Genomic DNA, 20016 nt, shown 5'->3' with positions numbered 1-20016 from the left:
CTCTCCCCTCCCCCAGCCCTCTCCCCATCTGCTCCCACTCTCCCCGTCCCTCTCCTCTTCCTCTCCCCCTCCCCCTCCCCCATTCTCTCTCCACATTCTCTCTTCCTTCGCTAGAAACTGGAACCCATCCAGCTGGTTCCTTGCAACACCTTTCTTTAGCAAACATTCTTTGTTTCAAGGGGTTGGAAATGCCATTGTTTGCTGCGTGTATGGACCAATGACAATGCAGAGCCACAAAGAAGTTTCCAGGCCAGTGACTGGGAGACACAGTAGGTGGCGGTTGATGTTCTAATCACCTGTGCAGTCAGGACAGGTACACAGGACAAGAGGTGAGTACAACACAAAACATGGAGCAATTGCTAGGTTTACTGGTGCAAGTATAACGCACAAACACTGGGACTCAGTGTAATCAGGATGTAGGAACTTCTAAGCAAAAGTTGAGGCTGGCTGAGTGAGTAAAGTAGGAGAATGTGGCAAATCATCCCAAGTCAGATTTAAATAGGCATCAGGTTTCTTGCTGGATCTTCCTGGCAATTGGATTTAGCCAATTTGGCAAGTTCACTTTGGGGCGATACACTAAGTCGTGTAAATCCAGCTTCCCCTGCACAGCGCCCCCCCCCCCCCCCCCCCCCCCCCCGCCCTTCCCCCCCACCCCGGTCTGCACCCATTTGTCCAAAGAATGCAATAAATTAAACATAAAGAGCATTGATCACAGATTGTAAAAGGCCAAAGTTTAGGGATTTCAGAGCGTGGGAGAGAGACGGGTGGCATTAACCAGCTAAAACCATGCAGCTTATCAGCACAGGGTTCTGGCAAACCACAGAGTTTGTCCAGTGAGGAGAAGCCTCCACCTTGGGATACCAGCTTTAGGGATTGGAGCTGAGCCAGAAAACTCAAGCACCCCCCTGTAGTCCATCTATCCTAATGGCTCACATTAGTGCACCAACCTGGCTGGTTGATATTCAGCCCTGCCCATTTGGTCAATTACCAACACTGCCCATGTGGTCAATGACCTGTACTGCCTGAGAGTAGGCCGGTCCAGCCTGACTCAGATAACAAGTTACACATTCAGCTACAGAAAATTGACTTGCTTTAAATCTCCTGTTACCGAGTATTTCACCATGAAGCCAATATGACCCTAAAGAGACACCTTGCCACTCGACAACAACTTATATTTACGCAGCATCTTGAATATAATGAAACACCCCAGGACACTCCTGGTACATCAAATTGTAGCACTGGAAGATTTATGTACAAGATTAATTTCATTGGATAAATACAAGGAACAATGTTTTAACTACAGAAATTTGTGAATGTTTGATTTGATTCACATCTATTTAATTCAGTCATAGTCTGCTTCCGTTCAATGTAAAGGAGCTAAAATTACAGGTGCCAAGTTGTTCTTATGACGCTGCCCTTTCACATCGACTAAATAAATATTGCACTGAGACACGAACAAGTGGAAATAGGAGTTTCCAGATGAGACTGTCAGAGGAGAGAGGGTTTAAGAGAGAGATTGACAGAGGGTTTCGGAGAGAGACTGAGCGAAAGAGGGTATTTCGAAGAATTGGTTTGAACAGCAGTGAATTTAGGAGACAGAGAAATGGATGGAACATTAAGTGAATTTAGAAAAAGATGGAGTGAGCATCAGAATATTTAGAAGAGCAATGGACAAAGCGTTAGAGAATGTAAGAGAGAGTTGCATTGGTCAGTGGAAGATTGAGGAGAGAGGCAGGAGAAACAGCAGAGAGTGTACAAGAGATGGAAAGGCTGAACAGTAAAAAATTTATTAGAGACACAGTGGCAGAGGATTTAAGAGAGGTGACTGAAGGCAGTTGCTGCTATGTTGGCAGACATGATACCCAATGTATGCACAAAAAAAATTAAATAATGTCTGTACTCCTGAGGCATAAATGTAGTCAGGACACTGGGGAATTCCATACTCTCCTCCTGTAGTGTTGTGAAATCTTTTACATCGCCTGATCAGGCAGACAGAGGCCTGATTTAATACCACGTTTGAAAGACGGCACCTCCAACATTGCAGCTCTCCCTCAGTCTTGCACTGTACTGTTAGCCTGGATCATGTTCTCAAAATCTGAAAAAGAGCTTGAACTCCTGACCTTCTGTTTTTACCAGATCTTTCCAACTGCTGTTGAATCCAGTTTTCTGGGATAGTTTGTGTCCTCGTTGTGGAATCATGCTTTTTTGCACTCGGCTGTGAAACCAAATTAACTTAATCACTGGTCAAAGGAGCACCTTCTCCGTTCAAGTGACAAACACGATGGAGCAAACGATTGACCAAGAGAAAAGGCTCAGTGTGGGGTACGTGTGGTGATGGGAATTAGAATAAGTTAAACCACTCACTAGCAGGTTTGAGTAAGAAGTTGTATGATAGTCCTAGTTATGTCTTTGGTCATTGAGGTTACCTGAAATTATACAGTCCAGATAAATTTCAGGTAGCAGCAAAAATACCTGAAAGCAGGCAAACAGCAATTTTTTTTTAATGCAGCGATTGATGTGATTGGGAATCAGCTGCAGAAAGGGCAATGGAAGCAGATTCAAAATCATTTTCAAAAGGGAACTGGATAAGTACTTGAAAGGGAAAAATTTGCAGGGCTATGAGGAAAGAGCAGGGAAATGGAACCAATAAGATAGCTCTTTTAAAGAGCCAGCACAGGAATGATGGGTGAATGGCCTCCTTCCTGTTGTATGGTTCTATGATTCCATATACACCATAGGGTGGACTTTGCAAGACTGTACTTGTCTGGCAGCAACTGGCTGGATGAGATTATGGATCGGAGAAAAAGACAGAGATAAATGAGCCCAATCCTGACTTTCCACACTGTCACTTTCATTTTATTGAATGGGAATCTTACCAACTGAGACTCCTGCTGGGAGCTAGGCTTTACTAAATTTACCTTCGTTTTCCAGCAGCCTATCCAGAGCAGTTTCTAGAACTCTTGAGTATGGATCCTCTCTCAATGTGGAGCTCATGTTTGGGGCAAGGGAATGTTGTAATCCAAACGCAGCTTCCCTAGCGAACCCCAAAGGAATATCCAGATGGCAGCTCATTTTCAGGCGCTTTTGCTATTCTCTGTTGATGTTTTAGTGGAAATCCTGTGCTGTTTCGGGCAGAGTCTGGTGTGAACAGATTTCCAAACAGCTCAGCTCCTTCAAGGTTCTCGATTTCTGCAATATCCCACTAACAGGAGAATCTTTTCCCTTGCTCCTGTTGATTTATCCTCGGTTTGTTTGGAGAGCGAGCACGAACAGTGGCGGAGTTATTCACCAACCCACCTGTCTTAACTAACCCTCTCCTACCTTATTTTATCTTATCTTGTCTCCTAATTCTGTCCCCCTCACCCCCACCCCAACCCCTTGCCCATTTCTCTCTCCTCTGACTCCATTCCTCTTCCCCATACCAACTAACATGACAACAGTTGGAGTTGGAAAGTGAGATTATAAGGAAGTAAGTTGTTCTTCTGTTCACCCCCAATAGGAATAAACAGTTCGGACCAGCACTCTTATTTCCATGTTTTACTGGTGTTCCATTTTAAGGTGTACAAGACCAGTTAGGGCCAGTATCCTTATTTCCCAGTTTTTACTGTTTTTTCATTCTGTTGTTCCTTCCCACTCCCCCACTCCTCCTTACACCACCACCCCCTCACCTCTCTCCTCCTATCATGTGTAAATAAGGAATTCTGTAAACTGGTTATGAGAGGGAGATTTGTTGCACACCCCATGCAGTGAATAATTCAAACCAGCAAGAGTTTTATCTATTCTTCAAGCTGAGTGTAATGTGCTATTCTTTCCGGTGAGATTTGGTGAAGTAGAGAATATTTAGTCAAGTGGATAGCAGGAAGCAGATTAATTGGGTCGTTATGTTTGCATCAACATTACATATTGGTCACAAACTAAATATTTGTGATGTGCTTATTCAAAAGGAAGCAGAGAAAACAGGAATCTCAAGTGGAGGATGAGCTAATTAATGACCCATTCCAGCCTGTTTACAGTGAGACTCTTGCACTAACTCAGGTGATTATTACTGCTCCTCTTTTATATAAAAAAAACCTGCTGAATCTCCTCAAACTGCTGTAAACAACTAGGCAGCTGTTACTATATACATGGGGCAGGATTTTGGGTTTTGGGTAGGGACCCAAACATTAGGATCAAATGGAAGTCACAGCATTGCACTGTATGAGAAACAGTCGCCCAGCAGTGATTTTCCCTGAATTTGCCGGTTAGTGTCCACAGGGCGCTTGCAAGTAAGGATGGCAGCAGCCTTCGAAGCTGGAGGGCCAATAGGAAACCCTCTAAACTGGCAGGAGCTGCAGCTCGCTGCTGTTCCAGTAAGAGAGAGAGAGATGCCCTCTCTGCAACTTTGAAAAGTTCTAAATTTAAAAATGGTCTCAGCAGCCAGATTACCATAGTAGAGGGAACCCCTCCATCGGGTGGCCTGTGGCTGCAGCTGAGACTAAGTGGGTGAGGAGGGCCTCAGGGTCTGCCTGAAGTGCTGGCCTCCCAGGTCAGCCACTGGGAGGCTGCTGCAGGCCACTGATCTAATCCCCAATGCCTGGGGGCCCAGAGACTGACAGGAAATTTCCATTTGGCCTCTAACAATAGGCTTTTAACTGCCATTAACAGCTGTCCCCTGCTTGAGGGAGGGTAGTCCTTCTGCTGCTGATCTTGCCTCACTTCAGTCCTAAATGATCGGGCCCTTACCTGAGACTGTGCCCCCGTGTTCTAGAATCCCCAGCTGGGGGAAATAACATCTCCATGTCTACAGTGTCAAGCCCTTCAGACTCCTCTTTGCTTCAATTAGATCAACTTTCATTCTTCTAAACTCCAGAGAATATAGACTCCAATTTACTCAGCCTCTCAGTAGAGGGCAACGCTCTCCAGGAACCAATCTAGTGAACCTTTGCTGTAGCATCTCCAAGGCGAGTACATCCTATGAGTACATCATAGCTACGGACACTAAAACTGCACACAGTATTCCAGTAGGTGTGATCTCAGCAAAGCCTCTGGAAGCCTACTTCAGAAAATGGAGGCTTTGATCAAACGCTGCCAATACTTGTATCAGCTTCCGCCTAAATAGCTCGAAGGCCAGGGAAGAACTTCATATTCAGTTCTGTGGCCGACCACTCACCCACGACCTGGAGACAAAATACCTTGGCATCACTCTTGACCATACATTGACAGAATACCTCCAGAATACCGGAGCCAAGGTCAAGATGAGAGGGAATCTCAACTGGAACCTGGTGGGTACCACCTGGGGCAGCAGAACCAACACACTGTACACTGCTTCACTTCCCCTGGTCTAACCAACAGCGCAGTACTTCTGCTGAACCTGGCTCAGGAGCCCAACACACAAGCATGGTAGATATCCAGCTCTGGGAACTCATGAGGATTATTTCTGGGATGTGGATCTGATTGAAACTTATAGAATACTGAAAGGCCTGGATAGAGTGGACTTGGGGAAGATGTTTCCATTAGTAGGAGAGACTAGGACCCGAGGGCACAGCCTCAGAGTAAAGGGAAGACCTTTTAGAACAGAGATGAGGAGAAGCTTCTTTAGCCAGGGAGTGGTGAATCTATGGAATTCATTGCCACAGAAGGCTGTGGAGGCCAGGTCATTGAGTGTAGTTAAGACCGAGATAGATTCTTGATTGGTAAGGGGATCAAAGGTTACGGGGAGAAGGCGGGAGAATGGAGTTGAGAAACTTATCAGCCATGATTGAATGGTGGAGCAGACTCAATGGACCGAATGGCCTAATTTCTGCTCCTATGTCTTATGGTTAACTAAAAAAGTTAAAGATAGTATTAAACTTAAAGAAAAAACATATCATTGCCCAAAGATAGGTGGCATGTCAGAAGATTGGACAGAATATAAAAACAGCAAAGAATGACAAAAGGATTAATAAGGAGGGAAAAATTAGGGTATGAGAGAAAGCTAGCTAGAAATATAAAATCAGATAGTAAGAGTTTCTATAGATGTTTAAAAAAGAATTTAAAAAGTGAGCATTGGTCCGATAGGAAGTGGCTCTGGGGAATTAATAATGGAAAATAAGGAGATGGCAGTTGAATTAAACAGGTATTTTGCATCAGTCTTCACTATAGAGGATACAAGTAACAGCCCAGAAATAGCTATAAATCAGGAAATGTAAGGAAGGGAGGAAATCAAGAAAATTACAATCACCAGGGAAGTGGTACTGAGAAAATTGTTCGAGCCGTGGGCTGACAAGTCCCCGGTCCTGACGGACTTCATCCTAGGGTCTTAATAGAAGTGGCTTGTGAGATAGTTGAGGTGTTGGTTTTAATTTTCCCAAATTCCCTAGATTCAGGGAAGGTCCCATTAGATTGGAAAATAGCGAATGTGACTCCTTTATTCAAAAAGGGAGGGAGACAGAAAGCAGGAAGCTACAGCAGGCCAGTTAGCCTAACATCTGTCATAGGGAAAATGTTAGAAGCTATTATTAAAGACATTATAGCAGGGCACTTAGATAAGTTCAAGGCAACCAGGCAAAGTCAACATGGTTTTGTAAAAGGGAAATCATGTTTAATCCATTTATTGGAGTTCTTTGAAGGAGTCACATGTGCTATGGTTAAAGGGGAACCAGTGGATGTACTGTTCTTAGATTTCCAAAAGGCATTTTATAAAGTGCCGCATCAAAGGTTATTGCAGGAAAAAGTTCATGGTGTAGGGGGTAACATTTTTTTAAAAAATTTTTATTCATTCATGGGATGTGGGCGTGGCTGGCTGGGCCAGCATTTATTGCCCATCCCTAGTTCCCTAGTTGCCCTTGAGAAGGTGAGAAGCCTTCTTGAACCGCTACAGTCCATGTGGTGTAGGTACACCCACAATGCTGTTAGGGAGTTCCAGAATTTTGACTCAACAATGGTGAAGGAAAGGCGATATATTTCCAAGTCAGGATGGTGAGTGACTTGGAGGGGAATTTCCAGGTGGTGGTGTTCCCATCTATCTGCTGCCCTTGTCCTTCTAGACGGTAGTGGGTTTGGAAGGTGCTGCTGAAGGAGCCTTGATGAATTCCTGTAGATGGTACACATTGCTGCTACTGTGCATCGGTGGTGGAGGGAGTGAATGTTTTTGGATGTGGTGTCAATCAAGCGGGCTGCTTTGTCCTGGACAGTGTCAAGCTTCTTGAGTGTTGTTGGAGTTGCACTCATCCAGGCAAATGGGGCGTATTCCATCACACTCCTGACTTGTACCTTGTAGATGGTGGTCAGGCTTTGGGGAGTCAGGAGGTGAGTTACTCATTGCACGATTCCTAGCCTCTGACCTGCTCTTGTAGTCACAGTATTTATGTAGCTAGTCCAGTTCAGTTTCTGGTCAATGGTAACCCCCAGGATGTTGATAATGGGGGATTCAGTGATGGTAATGCTATTGAACATTAAGGAACGGTGGTTGGATTCTCTCTTGTTGGAGATGGTCATTGCCTGACACTTGTGTGGCGCAAATGTTACTTGCTACTTATCAGCCCAAGCCTGGTTATTGTCCAGGTCTTAGTGCATTTGGACATGGATTGCTCCAGTATCTGAGGAGCCACAAATTAGTGTGGATAGAAAATTGGCTAATTAATAGGAAGCAGAAGGTAGGCATAAATGGGTCATTTTCTGGTTGGCAAGATGTAACGAGTGGTATGCCACAGGGATCGGTGCTGGGACCTCAACTTTTTACAATTAATATAATTGTCTAGGATGAAGGGACCAAAGGTTTGGTTGCTAAATTTGCTGATGATACACAGATAGGTAGGAAAGTAAATTGTGAAGAGGATATATAGAGGCTACAAAGGGGTTCAGTCAGGTTAAGTGAGTGGATAAAGGTCTGGCAAATGGAGTATAATGTGAGAAAATGTGAAATTGTCTATTTTGGCTGGAAGAATAAAAAAGAAGCACATTATCTAAATGGTGAGAGCTGTGAGATGGAAGGGCATCTCTGTGTCCTAGTGCATAATTCGCAAAAGGTCAGCATACAGGTACAACAAATAATCAGAAAAGCTAATAGAATATTATAAAACAAAAACAGAATTACCTGGAAAAACTCAGCAGGTCTGGCAGCATCGGCGGAGAAGAAATCAGTTAATGTTTCGAGCCTTCATGGCCCTTCGGCAGAACTGAAGCATAGTTAGAAGAAGGGAGATCTCCCTTCTTCTAACTATGCTTCAGTTCTGCCGAAGGGCCATGAAGGCTCGAAACGTTAACTGATTTCTTCTCCGCCGATGCTGCCAGACCTGCTGAGTTTTTCCAGGTAATTCTGTTTTTGTTTTGGATTTCCAGCATCCGCAGTAGCTTTTAGCTTTTTGTTTTTATCTATAGAATATTATTGTTTATTGTGAGGGGAATTGAATACAAAAGTAGGGAGGTTATGCTTCAGTCATACAGGGCACTGGTGAGACCACATCTGGAGTACTGTGTACAGTTTTGGCCTCCTTACTTAAGGAAGGATGTAAATGCATTGGGAGCAGTTCAGAGAAGATTTACCAGACTGATACCTGGAATAGGTGGGTTGTCTTATGAGGGAAAGTTGGACAGGCTAGGCTTGTATCCACTGGAGTTTAGAAGAATAAGAGGCGACTTGGTTGAAACATATAGGGGAGAATTTTCTCCCCGTTGTGGGGGCTGGGTGGGAGTGGGCATGCAGCCGATCACCGCCCACAATTGGCTGCACGCCACCATTTTACATGGGCGGGCCAATTAAGGCCCGCCCAGCATGATGTGCGCCCGGATGCGCTGTGTGCTCCTTGTGTGGGCGGGGGGGATGTGGGAGAGTCGGGGCCTGCGCTCTTTCACACATGTGCACGAAAGAGCGCAGAAATCTCTCTGAGTCACAGAGCTGCCTCAGGGAGATTAGCTTGATTTTTTAAAATTTAAATAAAGAAACAAAAATATTTTTAAGACATGTCCCCTCATATGACAGTGTCACGAGCTGGGATATGTCTATGAATTTTATTAAAATTTTTTAATTAAAGTTTAAAAACCTTCATGAAACCTCAATCCGCCCATGGATGAAGTTTCATGATAAATGCTTTGCCTGCCCGCCAACCTTAAGGTTAGATGGGCAGCTATGTTAATTATTTAAATTGCTATTTAAATGGCCTTAATATGTCTTTGACAGTTCGGCGGGTGTGCAGCTGACTCCGGTGCGTGCCCGCCGAACTGAAGATCGGAATGACGCACGGTGACATCAGGATGCATGCCTGACATCACCGCGCGTCATTTTACCCGTCGGTGAGTGGGGCCCACCCCCGCACGCTGACCAGAAGGTTCTGGCCATAAGACCCTGAGGGGTCTTGACAAGGTGGATGTGGAGAATCTGGAACTAGGGGTCACGGTTTCAAAATAAGAGGTCGCCCATTTAAGGCAGAGACGAGGAGAAATATTTCCTCTCAGAGGATAGTGAGTCTTTGGAGCTCTCTTCCTCAAAAAGTGATGGAAGCAGAGACTTTGGATATTTTTAAGGCAGAGCTAGATAAATTCTTGATAAGCAAGGGGGTGAAAGATTATCAGGGTTAGGTGGGAATGTGGAGTTGATATTAGGAAGGTAGAGTTGAGGTTACAATCAGATCAGCCATGATCTTACTGAATGCAGGGCAGGCTCGAGGGGCCGAGTGGCCTTCTCCTGATTGGTATGTTCGTATGATGTTGAGACCAACACAGCTTGAGTTGCTTCCTGTGCTAGTACATATTGAACCTTCTGATGTCCATAGTGTGAACATCCTCCTCAAAGAACCCCACTGACTGAGCTAGCTAAGCACTCCCACTGAGACAGATCCTCAAATAAAAAGACACAGGCTCATCTGAAATCCCATAGTCCCTACTGGACCACACTCCACAAACTGACGACAGCCCCATCTCTCGAAGGCACACCTCCTGACTGACTGGCAAACATCACCAACAGAAACCTGGTAACTGACCCGAGTGAAACCCCAGGTTTCAACCTTCCAAATCTGGACAACCATCGACTGCATGAGGACGGGCCGGGAAAGATGTGGCAACTTGCTCCACAAGTGGAACATGAGGAACAGCTCAGTTTGTGTCTGTGGCCAATTCAAGTCCAAGTCAGACCATTTTTAAAATTTATTTATTCACGGGATGTGGGCGTCGCTGGCTGGGCCGGTATTTATTGCCCATCCCTAGTTGCCCTTGAGAAGGCAGTGGTGAGCTGCCTTCTTGAACCGCTGCAGTCCATGTGGTATAGGTACACCCACAGTGCTGTTAGGGAGGGAGTTCCAGGATTTTGACACAGCAATGGTGAAGGAATGGCGATATATTTCCAAGTCAGGATGGTGAGTGACTTGGAGGGGAACTTCCAGGTGGTGGTGTTCCCATCTATCTGCTGCCCTTGTCCTTCTAGAGGGTAGTGGGTTTGAAAGGTGCTGTCGAAGGAGCCTTGATCAGTTGCTGTAATGCATCTTGTAGATGGTACACATTACTCATCTGCTGAACTTCTGTCCTGAGGGATCCGTTCCTGGTGGCATCACAACCATTCACAATGTGTCAGCTGAAGCCATTGAATGGATTGTTAACCTCAACATCAAACTGTAATTGCTTCCCTAGCCATACGAATAAAAAAAAAACAAAACCCCATATAATTGTGCAAGAAATATGGACCCGCTGCTCCTGTCAGTAGCACATTTAGTTCACCCTAGCACAACTTAAAGAAATGACAGGAAATGTGAGGCCTTTGTTTTTGTTGGATGATAAACACTTTTACAATAAAAAAAACTTTCCAGAGTGAGATAATATCGCATATCTCGTCTCAAACATTATCAGAATGTTCCAGAGGCCAAGGGTCTGATGATTGAAGAAGAAACCAGCAGTGTCTTCATACCAGGCCTGGCTACAAAAAGGAAGCATACAAAGAAAAATAAAATCGCAGTGAGCCCAACTGAGAGTCCACAGAAAGAATTGTTTGAAAGAGTGCAAAGCCACAGCAACCCTGATGTCACATCGGATACGGGTAAGTGTAATCAAAGCAGAGCTTCACAGGTTGAATAGGGAAAATGTTTGTATTATCATAAAATGGTTACAGCAAAGAAAGAGGCCATTTGGCTCATCATGTCCATGCTGGCCCTCTGTAGGGGCACTTCACCTAGTGCCACTTTCCCATCTATTCCCCCGGTCCTGCAAATTTTTCCTCTTGAGATAATGATCCAATTTCCTTTTGAAAGCCTCGATTGAACCTGCCTCCACCGCACTCAGGCAGCGCATTCCAGATCCTAACCGCTCGCTGCTTGGAAAGGTTTTCCTCATGCCATCATTTCTTCATTTTCCAATTACCTTAAATCTGTGCCCTCTGGTTCTCGATCCTTCTACCAATGGGAACAGCTTCTCCCTATCTACTCTGTCCATAGCCCTCAATATTTTTAATATCTTTATCAAATCTCCTCTCAGCCTTCTCTTCTGCAAGGAGAACAGTCCCATTTCTCCAGTCTTTCTATGTAACTGAAGGTCCTCATCCCTTGAACCATTCTCGTGAATCTTTTCTGCAACCTCTCTAAAGCCTTCACAGCCTTCCTAAAGTGTGGTGTCCAGAATTGGACACAATACTCCAGTTGAGGCTGAACCAGTGCTTTATACATTTTTAACATAGCTTCCTTGCTTTTGTACTCTCTGTCCCTATTGATAAAGGCCAGGATGCCATATACTTTATTAACAGCTATCTCAAACAGTCCTGTCACCTTCAAATGATTTATGCTTTTTTAAACCTAGGTTCCTCTGCTCCTGAACCCCCTTTAGAATTGTATCTTTTAGTTTCTATTGTATCTCCATGCTCTTTCTACCAAAATGCATCATTTCACACTTCTCTGCATTAAATTTAATCTGCCATTTGTCTGTCCATTCTACCAACTTTCTATGTCCTTTTGAAGTTCTACATTATCCTCCTCACAGTTCACAATGTTTCCAAATTTTGTAACATCCGCAAATTTTGAAATTGTGCCCTGTATACCAAGATCTAGGTCATTAATATATATCAGGAAGAGCAGGGGTCCCAACACTGACCCCTGGGGAACTCCACTGCAAACCTTCCTCCAGTCCAAGAAACAGCCGTTCACCACTACCTTTTGTTTCCTGTCACTCAGCCAATTTCTGACCCATGTTTCTACTGTCCCTGTTATTCCAGGAGCTCTAACTTTTCTCACAAGTCTGTTGCGAGACACTGTATCAAATACCTTTTGGAAGTGCATGTACACCACACCAACAGCATTGCCCTCATCAACACTCTCTGTTACCTCTTCAAAAAACTCCAGCAAGTTACTTAAATGCAATTTGCCCTTAATCCATGCTGACTTTCCATAATTAACTCACATTTGCCCAAGTATCACAGTATCATTACCGTGCAGAAGGAGGCCATTCAGCCCATTGAGTCTGCACTGGCTCTCTGAAAGAGAATTCCGCCTAGTCCCACTCCCCTGCCTTATCTCTGTAACCTTGCACACTCTCTCCTTTCAGGTATCAATCCAATTCCCTTTTGAATACCTCGATGGAACCTGCCTCCACCACCCTTTTAGGAAGTTCGTTCCAGAGTCCAACCACCCTCTGGGTGAAAAATTTTTCCTCACATCACATTTACTCTATGAATTTTGCTCCAAATTATCGTTTCTAGAAGTTTCCCCATCACCAAGGTTAAACTGATTGGCTTGTAGTTGCTGGGCTTATCTTTTCACACTTTTGAACAAGGGTGTAATACTTGCAATTCTCCAGTCCTCTGGCACCACCCCTGAATCTAGGGAAGTCTGAACAATTATGGCCAGTGCCTCTACAATTTCTACTCTTACTTCTCTCAGTTTAATTGGATGCAACCCATCCTGTACTGGTGCCTTATTTTTTTTATTCATTCATGGGATGTGGGCCTCGCTGGCTAGGCCAGCACTCATTGGCCATCCCTAATTGCCCTTTGAGAAGGTGGTGGTGAGCTGCCGACTTGATCCGCTGCAGTCCATGTGGCGTAGGTACACCCACAGTGCGTTAGGAAGGGAGTTCCAGGATTTTTACCCAGTGACAGTGAAGGAGCGGGCGATATATTTCCAAGTCAGGATGGTGAGCAGCTTGGAGGGGAACTTCCAGCTGGTGGTGTTCCCATGTGTCTGCTCTCCTTGTCCTTCTAGATGGTAGCGGTAGTGGGTTTGGAAAATGCTGTTGAAGGAGCCTTGGTGAGTTGTTGCGCTGCATCTGGTAGTTTGTACATACTGCTGCCACAGTGCATCGGTGATGGAGGGAGTGAATGTTGAAGGTGGTGAATGGGGTGCCAATCAAGCAGGGCTGCTTTGTCCTGGATGGTGTTGAGCTTCTTGAGTGTTGTTGGAGTTGCACTCATCCAGGTAAGTGAAGAGTGTTCCATCACACTCCTGACCTGTGTTTTGTAGATGGTGGACAGGCTCTAGGGAGTCAGGAAGTGAGTTACTTTCTGCAGAATTCCCAGCCTTTGACCTGCTCTTGTAGCCAAAGTAGTTATATGGCTGGTCCAGTTTAGTTTCTGGCCAATATTGTCCCCCAAGATGTTGATGGCAGGGTTTTGATGATTGTAATGCTGTTGAATGTCAAGGGAAGGTGATTAGAATTCTCTCCTATTCATAAGATGATGAAACAGTGAAAGAGCATCTATTTGATGTACCAAAACTAATAACGCAGAGCTCCTGTGGTTGAGGAAAAGTGGGTTCTTATTCCTGTGTCCTGTTATTTTCTTTAGGATGAGTCTGGTATGATCCTATCCCATACTGTGTATGCAGAGTGATATTTTCTAAGTATTACTCGACTCATTTACAAATTGTATTTTTGAACTTGTGCACTACCCCATTGTCAGCTGGAAGTCCTGTCGAATAGGAGCACTTACTTATTTTAGAGGGCCATGAGGATTAGGTGTCCATGAAAACATATTTAGCACACCCTGGTCTGGGCCTGGCTTCCTGTTCTGAATAAGGGCTCTTTCCCCCACCATTTCCAGCAAAAATAGAGCAGCTTCTCAAAAACCACAAGAAGGCAAAATGGTATAATTGGAGTTTTGTTTTTGCCAGTTTCTTGCTGTGAGTTTCTGCTTCAGTTATAATTATCATGCATGTACATAAACATGATTGTTAAATTTTAGCCTGAATTCAATGATCTGACAGTTTAATGTTTACCTTTTGGAGTGGATAAGAAAGTGTGGTGGGGGTCCCATGTGGTCTTTGGTGCTGAGGAACACTTTTCCAGTGTTATTCCTGTGGCAATGCTATCCATTCATGGCAAAAAAAAGGTGCTTCAAAGTAGAATCAGCTTCTGTGCTCTGAACACAAATTCAGAAATTTGCATGAATGCCAATTTCTAAGAGTAATAAAATATTTTCGATTCTGGTGAAAATGTTCCTAATACAATCAGGAAATATACATTTTATTTTATTTTTTACACCTTTTTCTTGCTTCACAAAGTTAGTCTCAACATCTAATTCATCTCCACACGACCTTTTTGCCAGTTCCCAGGAAAGCTGAAAGATGGATCTTGGCCAACACTGTTGAGTCAGACCTGAAGTTGAGGATGCACAGGATTACATAAAACATACAGCACAGAAACAGGCCATTCAGCCCAGCCAGCCTACATTCCTTGACCTGGCTTTGGACCAACACAGACTGCTTTCTTCCAGTCTGCTCCCATAGTTGCTTTACAGCTCCGTCTACTCTGCTTGCTACAAGCTGAATTGCTTGTTTTCAGTGAGCAAAAACACACAGATAAACCCCACACAAAAGGGCAGTTTCCCGCAACTGGTCTCCATGGTAATGTGATATACCCGGGATGGTTCCAATCAGAAAATTACATTAATTAAGGTTTAGCTTCAAAACCAAACATTTTGTCCCTGAGATTTGCATGACTAATTTATATCTCCAATTGAGTTAACGGCCCCTTTTCAGGCAAGAAACCCCTTTGTTTACAAAAGTGCTTTTAACTTCTTTGACCTGGGACTATGTGAATAATTTAATTCTCTTATTGAAATAATTGTAGACCTGCTGTCCCTACCAAAAATCTCCAAGATGGCTCATCCATTGTTTAAGTTTTCTCAATTCTAACCCTGACCTCAAGAAAGAAACATAGGTTACCATTTAAACTGTAATTACCCCAGATCTGTTTGAATTGTAATTACTTCAGGGTTGTTTATCAGTTTCTCAATCAGATGTTTCCCATTTATTTTACATTTAATACTTTAATTCCTAAAACTAAAAGTTATACCTCTAAAACACCTGAATTATGGAATTAGATATTTGCAACATTCCCCACAAGAAGAAACATTCTCTCTGTATCCACACTATCAAAATATTTCATAAGTTTAAAGGCCACTATTAGGCCACCCCTTTTTTCAAGAGAAAAGAGACCCAGCTGTCACTCCTTTCCTGAAATGTATATCCACCCATTTCTGATATCATCCTTGTAAATCTTCCCTGCGTTGGGTGGGTTTGATTTTAATTACAACGTGGCGAACTATATTGAACACTCAGGATGGAATTTTCCATGCCCGTTGGCGTTGGGCATCATGGCGGGAAGGCCAAAAATCAATTTCACGCCATCATGAAACCAGTTTGCAATGGTTTGCACTACCCATCAATGGCGGGCTGCTGTGTTTCCCGCCGCTGCACATTGGAACTTCATTTTAACACATCTGCATATCATTGTAAGTCCGGCTCACCGGAATTGCCACGTCAAATTACCACCCAGGTCGGTGGGAAAACACGCCGGTGCAGAACGTGACTTGACAAGTGTGACGTGCAGAAGTCGGGACTTACCACTGCCCAAATCGCGGACATCCGAGGAGCAGAAGATGCTGGAGTCCGACAGCAACCAGACCCTGGAGGAACACCTGCATCACATGCTGGGTGGATTCTCATGAACGTGGCTCCGCCACAAAGCAGCACACAGAAGCTGGAAGGTCACCATTGAGGGTCTACTTCGTGACACCAGTATCTTGGCCATGGTCTGCTACAGATGATCGTTGAGGGGGTGAAGAGGAAGGTATAGGTTTGATTGGGAGAGGAAGGTGTACCAGGAGGGCGAGGGTAGGATGGGGGGAACGATGATGTCAGAGGGGGGGGTTGAGGTTGGGAGGGAGTATGGGTGGAACAGGGTGTAACGGGGTAGAATACAGCAACTAGTGAGGTAGGTGTAAGGGGGGAGGAATGTGTAAGGGAAGGACTTTGATGGGGCGGGAGGAGTTCGGGTGGAGGAAGGAGCTCGCGGGGGGGATGGAGTCCAGTGGGAGGAAGGAGTCCGGGTGGAGGAAGGAGTAAGGGGGGATGGCAAGGGAGGGATCTGTGGAGTCAACGACTGCCTCCTGTGGAGTGAAATGATGGTGGGCGTGGTAGGTGGGAATGGTGAGAATGAGTGAGGCCGTGCGGTGGGAGGGTGAGACAGTAGCGGTGGAAGGGACGGTGAGGGTGGTCGGTGGGGTCTCAGAGGCAGACATGGACCCTGGGGGTGGGAAGGAGGAGGTCGAGGAGATCAACGTGGATGGGGGTGGGATCCTCAGGAAAGTAGGGAACATACACCTGGACATTCTGAAAAGAAAAGGGCACTGGCTTGTAGGTGAAAGTGGGGAGCTGGCAAGTGATGACAGGGGGATGGGCATTGCCCATCTCTAATTGCCCTTGTTCAGAGAGTATTTAAGAGTCAACCACATTGCTGCAGGTCTGGAGTCACATGTAGGCTAGACCAGGTAAGGACGGCAGATTTCCTTCCCTAAAGGACATTAGTGAACGAGATGGGTTTTTACAACAATCGACTTTGGTTTCATGGTTATCATCAGACTTTTAATTCCAGATTTTTAAAATCAAACTCAAATTCCACCATCAGCCGTGGGAGGATTTGAAACTGGGTCCTCAGAGCATTACGCTGGGTCTCTGGATTACTCGTTCAACAACAATACCACTACGCCATTGCCTCCAGTTCAGCTTCACACAGCCAGCCCACGAGTGATTCTGGAGGGAGAAGTGTGTGTGTGGCAGGGCCTTTTGGAGCCTCGTGCAAGCACTCTCCCATGCACGTGAATCCTTGCTCCTATCACACTCATCTCAATGTCCTGAACATTTTCAATGCTGCCTGCTGGGGTTCTCTTTCAGTTGTGCATCTGAGCTGAGCTGCATCTCCACCCACCCACTGATCACACTCCCAAGCAGCACCTGTTCCCACTCAACACGAGGCTCCACTCACTTTCGATTTTAGAAGCATGGTACTGGTAAAGTTTGTCCTCAGCTCCCCTGTCCTTTCCCCTCCCCCAGTTCACCCATGTCCTTTCCCCCATCACTGGATGAGCAATAAATACTGGCCTAGCCAGCGACGCCCACATCCTATGAATGAATAAAATAACTGCTCATGGGGTGGGGGTGGGGAGGCGGTGGGCATGGGTGCAGGGGGAGGACTTGCAAAGCCTGTAAATGAAGCTGAAAGACACCATGACACATTATTCAGTGAAAGTGAATATATTCTCAAATTATAAAGTGACAAAATGCGTGCAATCACTTGTGATCAAAAATTCTTAACTTTTCTAGGCCTAACACTTCTAGGTGCTGCCCTGACATCTGCAGCAGGGGTGGAGATGACCTGTGCAATAGTTGGCCCTGTTGGCTCTGATGACTTTGGCGTGGGTCCTCTGGAGAGCCCAGGCTTTGAGGGTCCCGGCTTGCTTTGGCTGTCCCCCAGTGGGTCAGCTGCTCCCTCTGCGGCGGCAGAGGATGAGGTTGAGGGTGTCACAGGCAAAGGGGACTCGGAGGGAGAGGACAGCCTCTGAGATTCCTGAGTTGATGACCCAAGGGTGTCCAGCTGTTGCTCCTCCTACCTTCGGGTGCCCGAGGGCCCCGGCCTGCTGGCCAATCTGATTGGCTGCAGCTATCTAAAATGGGACTTCCTCCTGAGTAAGGCGTGGTAGTCTTGTCTCCAGCCTGTGGTTGTATGGCCGCTCTGATCACTGGGAATGCATTGCTGGCCAACATCTCTGGTATCAGGGTGGCAAACTTCGCCATCGGAAAAATTCTGCCCTATGAGAGTCCGGATCTATATCAACAGCGTTCACTTTTAACTGCCCATAGCAGCCTGGTGAGCCAATCAAATCACTAACCAGGGCAGCTGTAAGTGTCAGCCTTGCCAGTGACCCTGAGAATGAATAAACAATAGCAATGAATGAGTTACTGTTGCTTAGATATTGCTCCCCTGGGATCAGTGTCAGTGGGCAACTCGAACCCAGGTCTCTGTGTTACTTGGGAAGGAACAACAGTGATGATTTCCCCCTTGTTCCTAGCTCTTCAGCATGTAGTAGGAGGAATTGCAAAACTCTCTGACACGCCGAACTCACAAAGTGATTAAACAATCTTTTACTTTGCCTTTTGCAGGTTGCAGAAAGAAGAAAAATAAAAAAATCTTCAGGTAAATGTTGTCAATTTTGTCTGATTTGTGTGAGAAACCTTGGGGCACTTTCCTATGTTAAAGGTTCTATATAAATGCAAGTTGTTGCTGTCTTGTTTGTTGTTCCTTCAGTTAATTGCAGCTAGAGTTTATTTCAATTGTCTTTGAGCTGATATGCAGCCCAGTTCCACTCCAACCTTCACCTTCTCTTAATCTCATCCAGCAGGTTCCAACTGGCCTGAGTCGGTGCAGCTTCATCAAGTCATTGGAAAAAATAAACACAACTAAAATAATATGCACCACTCTATTGAACTCGTGGGCAGCTCTGCATTCACCAAGTATACACGAACGTACTATTCCACTGGGTCACCTTGTGAAGCTGCTGTGTGAAACATCTGTGCTTATTTAAGACAATGTTTGTTCTCCTCAGGGGAAGTAGCAATAGCAACACTTTGTCTGAATGGTTTATCAGCTCATTAAGGTTCATACTCTTCACTCACACTGCTCAGATCAGCTACAGAAATGTTTATAATAAAGCAGCATTGTCATAAATTATTGTTTTAAGAAGTTGACCAATTGTAAAAACCTTCATCGAAATTTCCCCGTGTTTAGCAGGAAAATAAAAGTCCCAATTTTGTGATTTGAAGGAGCCGGATCAGACTAGTGGTTGAGGACCAACGATTACTCTTATTGGTCAATAAAAGTTTGTCATTAAGCTTTCCAAATTAACTACATTTAAATCAGGTCAGCTTTCAGAAGTTTGACTGTACGTGATTTGTTCTTGTGTCACCAAAAGAATTAATCTATATAATTAAAATTCTTAACTCCAGATCATGATTGTTGTATCAAACCTCACAAAAGATGTCACACCTGAAAGTATGTCCTCGAAACTGAGAACTATCACATTTCACAATGTCATCTCTCAGGGTCTCTCAGCTCAGGGAGTCACCGCTCGGGGTCTCACATGTCAGGGGTTTCACACCTCAGGGCATCACATATTCATTTAGCAAAAATTAGTGACAAGCTAAAATAAACACTTACCTATGCTTATATATTTGACTAATTTGATGACTACCATAGGAAGGAAACATCCAGCAGTAAGAGTGATCAAATAGGGATTTTTTAAAGTACTAGACCTGAACTGTGAAGCAGCAGATAACAACCAATCAAATCACTCAAAACAATCGTAAACTTGCACTGATCACCATCTTTATTTTTCAGTTACCTGAAAATTTACTGCAATGATATTTATAAAATAAAGGAGCTCCAAAATAAAATGTTTACTTTTATTCAGAGTTGAGACAGGGAAACAAATCCATTGGCAAATGTTCCAAATGAGGCTCAACTCTTGCATCAAGAACCTGGATCTCACCTTCAAGTTTTTATTCATTCATGGGATGTGGGTGTCGCTGGCTAGGCGATTTATTTCCCATCCCTAATTGTCCTTGTTCAGAGAACATTTAAGAGTCAGCCACATTGCTGTGGGTCTGGAGTCACATGTAGGCCAGACCAGGTAAGGATGGAAGATTTCCTTCCGTAAAGGACATTAGTGAACCAGATGGGTTTTTACAACAATCGGCAATGGCTTCATGGTCATCATCAGACTTTTAATTCCACATTTTTATTGCATTCAAATTT

At 44.7% G+C, this 20016-nt stretch overlaps 1 protein-coding gene across 2 annotated transcripts; it reads left to right on the top strand.

Moving 5' to 3' along the window:
- The first annotated feature begins 249 nt into the window (after nucleotides 1–249).
- On the top strand, nucleotides 250–19646 carry LOC144690074 (uncharacterized). 2 transcript variants are annotated; one of them, XM_078557580.1, is made up of 6 exons: nucleotides 250–329; nucleotides 2137–2322; nucleotides 3945–4035; nucleotides 10795–10981; nucleotides 18366–18399; nucleotides 18602–19646. In XM_078557580.1, exons 2-6 carry the CDS (start codon nucleotides 2282–2284, stop codon nucleotides 18618–18620), a joined length of 372 nt encoding a protein of 123 aa, XP_078413706.1. In that variant the 5' UTR covers nucleotides 250–329; nucleotides 2137–2281; the 3' UTR covers nucleotides 18621–19646. The 2 variants fall into 2 exon arrangements, with proteins under 2 accessions (XP_078413706.1, XP_078413707.1); XM_078557581.1 differs by having other exon boundaries at nucleotides 18605–19165.
- The last annotated feature ends 370 nt before the right edge of the window (nucleotides 19647–20016 follow it).

This window comes from Cetorhinus maximus, chromosome 14 (genome assembly GCF_964194155.1).
Source record: "Cetorhinus maximus chromosome 14, sCetMax3.hap1.1, whole genome shotgun sequence".
Taxonomy (NCBI): domain Eukaryota; kingdom Metazoa; phylum Chordata; class Chondrichthyes; order Lamniformes; family Cetorhinidae; genus Cetorhinus; species Cetorhinus maximus.
The sequence above is the reverse complement of the archived record's forward strand: the minus strand, read 5'-3'. Positions and strand labels throughout refer to the sequence as shown.